Source organism: Schistocerca serialis, chromosome 2 (genome assembly GCF_023864345.2).
Source record: "Schistocerca serialis cubense isolate TAMUIC-IGC-003099 chromosome 2, iqSchSeri2.2, whole genome shotgun sequence".
Classification (NCBI taxonomy): domain Eukaryota; kingdom Metazoa; phylum Arthropoda; class Insecta; order Orthoptera; family Acrididae; genus Schistocerca; species Schistocerca serialis.
The window spans coordinates 587,370,116-587,380,085 of record NC_064639.1 but is presented as its reverse complement, the minus strand read 5'-3'; the positions used below and the strand labels follow the sequence as shown (position 1 = coordinate 587,380,085).

At 46.7% G+C, this 9,970-nt stretch overlaps 1 protein-coding gene across 3 annotated transcripts in view; it reads left to right on the top strand.

The window, feature by feature from the left end:
* Positions 1-1,354: 1,354 nt before the first annotated feature.
* The window catches only part of LOC126457610 (trypsin-1-like), a 74,947-nt gene continuing 66,331 nt past the window's right edge, over positions 1,355-9,970 (top strand). For all 3 annotated transcript variants that reach the window (XM_050094062.1, XM_050094063.1, XM_050094061.1), the window contains exon 1: positions 1,355-1,438. In XM_050094062.1, the coding sequence (XP_049950019.1) occupies positions 1,369-1,438 (70 nt within the window). In that variant the 5' untranslated portion in view covers positions 1,355-1,368. The remainder of the gene's footprint in view (positions 1,439-9,970) is intronic.

Sequence of the window (9,970 nt, the reverse complement as noted above, 5' to 3'; positions counted from 1 at the left end):
TAGCATAGAATGCGTTTATATGAATGAAATGTTTTGGCGACACGTGTTGCACATTAATAAGATTTAGTGGCGATTAACACGTCATACGTGGGCATGACTAAAATTCAGACTTTCTTCTGAGATGTGTTACGTCGAAGTGGTATCTGAAGATTATACTTGATCAACTGGGCGGAATGTGACCAATTCTTATGGGTTTACGCGAAAAAAAAAAAAAAACACTAGAGAAATTAAACGTGCCTCTTAAGCAGACGTCAAGAAATGTTTCAAGCACTGACGGCGACACTCTTTCTTTGCCTTTTCCCTTTTTTCCCACGGGGTCTGCATTGTTTCATGAGCTGATGCAATATTAGTGGTACTCGATGGACGGATGCTCTTCTTGATGTTACCACTTCCCCTAGAAGGTATCTATCTCTGTACTCCATACTTCGGTGTCTAAATGTTTGTGAAGTGGGTGTCTGAGACGAGACATCGCTACCAGCTCGGTGTTTACCTAATTGTGTGTGGGAAACTATCTGAAAACCATATACATGCTAGCGGTTAACCGGCGTTAGTCGTTAATTCACGAGACGGATTCGATCGGATGCAAGCTCGCTTCCTCGTATCGCGGAAGCGGCGGATTAACGTGCTCGGCTATCCGGGCGTACGTCTGACAGTGACATTAGTAGAAACATATTCAGTGTTGTTAGGAAGTGAATAGCGGCTATGAAGGGCTGTGTGATGACATTACCAAACTACTTAAAAGCTGACGAAGTCTCAGTTCAAATTCTACTGCATCGATCTGATTTTGCGTCCGAACATCTAACCCCAATCACTTAAATTGTTATCATGATGGTTCCACAATCGATTCCTTCTTTGCGTAAGCTAAACTGATTGGAATGTGCCACCGTCTGGAAAGGGGCGAAGTGATGCAAAACACAAACACACATATGTTTAAGTCGGCTTACTCCTATCCCACTAATCATTTCGAGTCGCAGAAGGGTAATATCATTTTCCGTGCCTATACACATTATTTGTGTAATATTCTACGAGACTACATGGAACATAACTGATACGATATCATCAAAAAACCAGAAAAGCCGATTCGAGAATAAAAAATATGAATTTTAGGTTCCTTAGCATAATTTTCATTTGCTGAGGCTAGCGTGTGGATGCGTGTCCTGGACGAATGGTGCACAGGAAAGTTTTGACCTCGTATGTGACAAAATGTAGCATACAGTTAACATGACGACCGTGTATCATGATTGCGGAGGTCATTTAATCAAAAGCGTTATTGTTGCCACTGTAATGAGACTTCCGCGGTTTATGTACCCGAACGTCCGCCAACGGAGCCAGTTCTGTGCTGCCATGCGTACCGTCCTCTGCTGTGTAATGTTCGTGCTTCAGCTTGCTTGTCTGAGCGCCAGTGATACGGAGCATGAACAACGCGTCGTCTCTCAAGGTATGTGAGTTCCATCAGAAATATTCGCAAAGTTCCATTAACAATCATTCTGACTCGTGTATATCAGAATAAAAGCGAAAAAGAAAGCGAGGAATTATAGGCAAAGTTTAAACGGATTGAAAGTCTTGCTCTGGAGAAGTATGTGCCAAGTAAATGGATTAAGGACGGAAAAGACCCACAGTGGTTTAACAACGAAATTCTGAAACTGCTGAGGAAGCAAAGGTTGTTCCATTCTCGGTTCAAAGGAGAATGCGCAAATGACGACAGGCGAAATTTAGTAGAGGTTCGTGCATCTGTTAAAAGATCGATGCGCGAAGCATACAACAACCACCACCGTCATACCTTAGCAAATGCCGAGACCCCGAAAAATTTTGGTCCTACGTAAAATCGCTAAGTGGGTCTCAGGCTTCTATCCACTCACTCGTTGACCAATCTGATGTGGCAGTTGAAAACAGCAAAAGGAAAGCTGAGGTTTTAAAATTCGCGTTTAAGAAATCTTGCACCCAGGATCGTACAAACACACCCCCTTTTGACCACAGCACAGTCTTTCACATGGAGAACAAACGCCGCAGCGCCAAAGGAACTGGCACAGGCATGGGTATTCAAATACAGAGATATGTAAACAGGTAGAATACGGCGCTTCGGTCGGCAAGTCCTATATAAGACACAAGTATCTGGCGCAGTTGTTAGGTCGGTTACTGATGCTACAATGGCAGTTATCAAGATACGTGGGTCTGAACGTAGTGTTACAGCCGGCGCGAGCGATGGGACACAGTATCTCCGAGCTTGCGAGAAAGTGGGGATTTTCCCGCGCGATCATTACACGAGTTTACTGTGAATATCAGGAATCCAGTAGAACATCAAATCTCCGACATCGCTGCGGCCAGAAGAAGATCCTGCAAGGAAGGGACCAACGACGACTGAAGAGAGTTGTTCAACGTGACAGAATTGCAACCATTCCGCAGATCGCTGCAGGTTTCAATGCTAGGCCATCAACAAGTGTCAGTGTGCGAGCTATTCAACGAAACATCAACGATATGGGTTAGCGAGATGAAGACCCACTCGTGTAGCCTTGATGACTGCACGACACAAATCTATGCCTCGCCTGGGCCCGTCAAGGCCGACATTGGACTGTTGATGGCTGGAAACATGTTGCCTGTTCGGACGAGTCTCTTTTCAAATTGTGTCGAGCGGATGGATGTGTACGGGTATGGAGACAACCTCATGAATCCATGGACTCTGCATGTCAGCAGGGGACTGTTCAAGTTGGTGAAGGCTCTGTAATGATGTGGGGCAAGTGCAGTTGGAGTGATATGGGACCCCTGATACGTCCAGATACAACTCTGACAGGTGACACGTACGTAAGCATCTTGCCTGATCACCTGAATCCATTAATGCCCATTGTGAATTCCGATGGACTTGAGCAATTCCAGCAGGACAATGCGACACTCCACACTTCCAGAATTGGTACAGACTGACTCCAGAGACACTCTTCTGTGTTTAAACACTTCCGTTGGCCACCAAACTCCCGAAACATGAACATAATGGAGCAAATCTGGGATGCCTTGCAACGTGCTGTTCAGAAGATATCTCCAGCCCCTCGTACTCTTACGGATTTATGGCAGCCCTGCAGGATTCATGGTGTCAGTTGCCTCCAGCACTACTTCTATTCCACTTTCGTGTTGCGGCACTTCAGCGCGCTCGTAGGGGCCCTATACGATATTGGGCAAGTGTACCGATCTCTTTCACTCTTCAGTGTAGTAATGGGCATCACTGGCCTTGGGAAACAACTGGAAGAGTTGAACACAAATAAATCGCCATGTCCGGATGAAATCCCAATTCGTTTTTACAAAGAGTACTCTACGGCATTGCCCCCTTATTTAGCTTGCATTTATCGCGAATCTGTCGACCAGAGTAAAGTCCCAAGCGACTGGAAAAAAAGCGCAAGTGATCACGTGTGCAAGATGGGCAAACTAACGGAACCGAAAAATTACAGACCAGTATCCTTAACATCTGTTTGCTGCAGAATTTTTGAACATATAATATACAGGGTAATTTTTTTCCACCATATACAAACTCTAGGGGTAGATCGATGAGAGGATGTGGGACAAGAAAGATTTAATGAACTTATGTCCGGAAATGCAACAGTCATCTGTGGGATATTATACAGAACCCACATGGTATGGTGACAGCGAACCATGAGCCGAAATGTGTGGGCGGGGATAATTGGCGACCATATTTTCGGACCAGTCTTCCTTCCACGTCGCCTAACAGGCCGGAACTATCAGCGTTTGTTGTAGGTGACTTTGCCTCTCCTGCTTGAAGAAGTGCCATTGTTGATTCGAAGGGTTATGTAGCTGCTACATGGTGGTGCACCATCCCACTTCGCCGTAAACGTCTGGTCGCATCAACCGTGCCTTCCCTGGTCGATGGAGCGGACAAGGGGGTCCAGTTGCATGGCCTGCTCATTCACCTGACCTCAACCCGTGCTTCCGGTTTTGGAGCCATCTCAAAAGTATAGTGTGTGCAGAGTCCATTCAAGATGTGAAGACACGGGAGCAGCGTATTCATGCTGCCTTTGACACCGTTCGGATGCAGCCTGGCAGTTGTGAGCGTAAGAGACAGAACATGCTACAGAGCGTACATGCATGCGTTGAGGCACATGGAAAACATTTTGAACACATATTGTAACTGTGGCTGCATGGTACAGCGTGTATTAGACCGCAGTCTCTGTAACAATGTATGACTGAATAAAGTGTCTCTAGCATGAAAACCATGCATTTCCGGACATAAGTTCGTTAGAACTTTTTTCTTCCGCATCCTCTCATCGATCAATCCCTAGAGTTTGTACACGGTTGAAAATTCACCCTGCATATTTCCCTGAGATGGGAAAGCGTCAGTACACGAATCAGCACGTTTCTAGAAAGCATCGCTGGTACGAAACTCAGTTAGTCCTTTTCTCACACGATATCATGCGAACTTGTGGATGAAGCTCAACATTTAGATTCCATATTCCTAGATTTCCCAGAAGTATTTGAGTTGAAGCGCCATTGCAGGTTAACATATATGTGAGTGGCTCGAAGACTTAAGTACAGAGTGTAAACTTTTAGATGGCAGACCTCTCCCTAGTCCTGAATCGGCAGAAGTCGGTAAACGTCGGGAGGCTTTGGTAGGCACGCAGTTTCGACTGCTGCCAACATTACGTAGCTGACTGTGTTGTACAAGGTAACCATTGTCGTCTGCTGTGTTATTGTTTTGCGCTGTTCTGTTCTGCGTGTTTTTATTGTGCAGTTGTGCTAAACATTATCAAAATCAGTGAAGAGGCAGGTGCTGGCCCATCTAGGGAGTCGCCAACAACGCCTACCTGTAGGCCTACGGTTAGAAGGAAACCAGTATTACGTAGCGATGCTCGTAAAATTATATTGCGTGTGATTGAATGCTGCGAAAGGGAAAGGGAGCAGAAAAAATTGCTTCACCTCATTTACAAATCTTCAGTGAGAACTGCTACATACACAGGACACAGCATGCGTAGCACTGGAAGATTCAAACAGTTTTCCAAGAATCATCCTGGCGTATCACCACAAACGCTTGGCAATATGAATGAAATAAAATGAAAAAAAAAAAATTGCGAGCAGTGGGAATCGCATGCTACAATGACCTGACTCTTAAAACATTGTATATTGTTGTTTTCGGGCGTTCGGAGAACAACTCACAAAAGTTTCATTGTAATCGGATGAATGGTTTGTGAGCACATAATAGAGAAACATACATACATTCATTTATATATACACTCCAGGAAATTGAAATAAGAACACCGTGAATTCATTGTCCCAGCAAGGGGAAACTTTATTGACACATTCCTGGGGTCAGATACATCACATGATCACACTGACAGAACCACAGGCACATAGACACAGGCAACAGAGCATGCACAATGTCGGCACTAGTACAGTGTATATCCACCTTTCGCAGCAATGCAGGCTGCTATTCTCCCATAGAGACGATCGTAGAGATGCTGGATGTAGTCCTGTGGAACGGCTTGCCATGCCATTTCCATCTGGCGCCTCAGTTGGACCAGCGTTCGTGCTGGACGTGCAGACCGTGTGAGACGACGCTTCATCCAGTCCCAAACATGCTCAATGGGGGACAGATCCGGAGATCTTGCTGGCCAGGGTAGTTGACTTACACCTTCTAGAGCACGTTGGGTGGCACGGGATACATGCGGACGTGCATTGTCCTGTTGGAACAGCAAGTTCCCTTGCCGGTCTAGGAATGGTAGAACGATGGGTTCGATGATGGTTTGGATGTACCGTGCACTATTCAGTGTCCCCTCGACGATCACCAGTGGTGTACGGCCAGTGTAGGAGATCGCTCCCCACACCATGATGCCGGGTGTTGGCCCTGTGTGCCTCGGTCGTATGCAGTCCTGATTGTGGCGCTCACCTGCACGGCGCCAAACACGCATACGACCATCATTGGCACCAAGGCAGAAGCGACTCTCATCGCTGAAGACGACACGTCTCCATTCGTCCCTCCATTCACGCCTGTCGCGACACCACTGGAGACGGGCTGCACGATGTTGGGGCGTGAGCGGAAGACGGCCTAACGGTGTGCGGGACCGTAGCCCAGCTTCATGGAGACGGTTGCGAATGGTCCTCGCCGATACCCCAGGAGCAACAGTGTCCCTAATTTGCTGGGAAGTGGCGGTGCGGTCCCCTACGGCACTGCGTAGGATCCTACGGTCTTGGCGTGCATCCGCGCGTCGCTGCGGTCCGGTCTCAGGTCGACGGGCACGTGCACCTTCCGCCGACCACTGGCGACAACATCGATGTACTGTGGAGACCTCACGCCCCACGTGTTGAGCAATTCGGCGGTACGTCCACCCGGCCTCCCGCATGCCAACTATACGCCCTCACTCAAAGTCCGTCAACTGCACATACGGTTCACGTCCACGCTGTCGCGGCATGCTACCAGTGTTAAAGACTGCGATGGAGCTCCGTATGCCACGGCAAACTGGCTGACACTGACGGCAGCGGTGCACAAATGCTGCGCAGCTAGCGCCTTTCGACGGCCAACACCGCGGTTCCTGGTGTGTCCGCTGTGCCGTGCGTGTGATCATTGCTTGTACCGCCCTCTCGCAGTGTCCGGAGCAAGTATGGTGGGTCTGACACACCGGTGTCAATGTGTTCTTTTTTCCATTTCCAGGAGTGTATATACAGGGTGTTTCAAAAATGACCGGTATATTTGAAACGGCAATAAAAACTAAACGAGCAGCGATAGAAATACACCGTTTGTTGCAATATGCTTGGGACAACAGTACATTTTCAGGCGGACAAACTTTCGAAATTACAGTAGTTACAATTTTCAACAACAGATGGCGCTGCAAGTGATGTGAAAGATATAGAAGACAATGCAGTCTGTGGGTGCGCCATTCTTTACGTCGTCTTTCTGCTGTAAGCGTGTGCTGTTCACAACGTACAAGTGTGCTGTAGACAACGTGGTTTATTCCTTAGAACAGAGGATTTTTCTGGTGTTGGAATTCCACTGCCTAGAACACAGTGTTGTTGCAACAAGACTAAGTTTTCAATGGAGGTTTAATGTAACCAAAGGACCGAAAAGCGATACAATAAAGCGTCTGTTTGAAAAATTTCAACGGACTGGGAACGTGACGGATGAACGTGCTGGAAAGGTAGGGCGACCGCATACGGCAACCACAGAGGGCAACGCGCAGCTAGTGCAGCAGGTGATCCAACAGCGGCCTCGGGTTTCCATTCGCCGTGTTGCAGCTGCAGTCCAAATGACACCAACGTCCACGTATCGTCTCATGCGCCAGAGTTTACACCTCTATCCATACAAAATTCAAACGCGGCAACCCCTCAGTGCCGCTACCATTGCTGCACGAGAGACACTCGCTAACGATATAGTGCACAGGATTGATGACGGCGATATGCATGTGGGCAGCATTTGGTTTACTGACGAAGCTTATTTTTACCTGGACGGCTTCGTCAATAAACAGAACTGGCGCATATGGGGAACCGAAAAGCCCCATGTTGCAGTCCCATCGTCCCTGCATCCTCAAAAAGTACTGGTCTGGGCCGCCATTTCTTCCAAAGGAATCATTGGCCCATTTTTCAGATCCGAAACGATTACTGCATCACGCTATCTGGACATTCTTCGTGAATTTGTGGCAGTACAAACTGCCTTAGACGACACTGCGAACACCTCGTGGTTTATGCAAGCTGGTGCCCGGCCACATCGCACGGCCGACGTCTTTAATTTCCTGAATGAATATTTTGATGATTGTGTGATTGCTTTGGGCTATCCGAAACATACAGGAGGCGGCGTGGATTGGCCTCCCTATTCGCCAGACATGAACCCCTGTGACTTCTTTCTGTGGGGACACTTGAAAGACCAGGTGTACCACCAGAATCCAGAAACAATTGAACAGCTGAAGCAGTACATCTCATCTGCATGTGAAGCCATTCCGCCAGACACGTTGTCAAAGGTTTCGGGTAATTTCATTCAGAGATACGCCATATTATTGCTACGCATGGTGGATATGTGGAAAATATCGTACTATAGAGTTTCCCACACCGCAGCGCCATCTGTTGTTGAAAATTGTAACTACTGTAATTTCGAAAGTTTGTCTGCCTGAAAATGTACTGTTGTCCCAAGCATATTGCAACAAACGGTGTATTTCTATCGCTGCTCGTTTAGTTTTTATTGCCATTTCAAATATACCGGTCATTTTTGAAACACCCTGTATATAGATTTTAATGTACATGACGATTTCAGTTTCGTTTACGAACAACACTTAAAGCGAGTTTTACTTCCAAGCCTTTAGTCTGCTTTCGTGTAAGCATGACGCGCAATTTTCAGTGCCAGCACTGCAACCGGTAGGCGTGCCTTGTCCCCTCCCCAACGGCTCCTCCCCCTCGCCAGCCAATGATTGCTTCCTCCTCTCCCCGCACTCCCCTCACAACTCTGCCGTCTTACAGTTAACACACTGTAACAGAACCTGCTACGTTGTCCTCGACAGCGAGTGTTCATCAGAGAACACACTGTAACAGAACCTGCTACGTTGTCCTCGACAGCGAGTGTTCATCAGAGACAAAGGTAGCGCCAGGAATGTCCCAGAGAAGTATAGTAGGACTGCTGTTATTTTCTACATACATAAATGATCTGGCGAACAAGATGAGCAACAATCTGCTGTTGTTAGCTGATGATGCTATGATGTACGGTAAGGTGTCGTCGTTGAGTGACTGCGGGAGAATAGTTGGTGCAATGAATGGCAGGTAGTTCTAAATGTAGAAAAATGTAGGTTAATGCAAATGAATAGGGAAAAAAGCCCTGTAATGTTCGAATACAGCAGTAGTAGTGTGCTGCTTGACACAGTATGAAGTATGTAGGCGTAACGATAAGCAGCGATACGAAATGGAACGAGATTGTAGGGGCTGCAGTGCGGAAGGCAAATGGTCCACTTCAGTTTACTGGGAGAATTTTAGGATAGTGTGGTTCATCTGTGAAGGCCACATATATGACATCAGTACGATCCTTTCTTGAGTACTGGCCGAGTGTTTGGGATCCACATCAGGCCGGATTATAGGAAGACATTGAAGCAATTCAGAGGTGGGCTGCTAGATTTGTTACTGATAGATTCGAACAACACGCAAGTATGTTTTGGGAACTCAAATGCGAATTCTTGGAAGGAAAACGATATTCTTTTAGAGGAACACAATCCAGAAAATTTAGAAAACCGTCATTTGAGACTGACTACAGGACGATTCTGCTGCCGCAGACTTGCATTTCGCATAAGAATCACGAATATAAGACGAGTGAAACTAGGTGTCCAATGGAGGCACATAGGCAGTAGTTTTCCCTTGGCTCCGTTTGCGAATGAAACAAGTAAGGAAATGGCTAGTAGTCGTACAGGGTACCCTCCACCGGAAATGAATGACTACTAGTGGTGAAAGGCAGCCTCCTCCACGAACCGTATGGTGGCTTGCGGAGTATGTATCTGGATGTAGATTTAAAATACCATCGTTCTTAGCGCCATCGTTGTCAGCGAAGTTTTGGAATATATTCCTGATAGGCATACTGCTATCACATTAATTTTATTTCATCTTCGTTGAAGTGCAATGAGGTGACAAAAGTCGTGGGACAGCGATATGTACGCATACAGATGGCGGTAGTATCACGTACATAAGGTATAAAAGGATAGTGCATTGGCGTAGCTGTCATTCGTACTCAGGTGATTCATGTGAAAATGTTTCTGATGTGATTACGGCTGCACGACGGGAATTAACAAACTTCGAAAGCGAAATGGTAGTTGGAGCTAGATGCATGGGACATTGCATTTCGAAAGTCGTTAACTTACAGGCATTGCCTCTCACCTCAGACAACATAGTGACCAACGGTCTTCGCTTAACGATTGAGAATAGTGGCGTTTACGTAGAGTTGTCACTGCTAACAGACAAGCAACAACACGTGAAATAACTGCAGAAATCAATGTGGGACATACGACGAACGTAT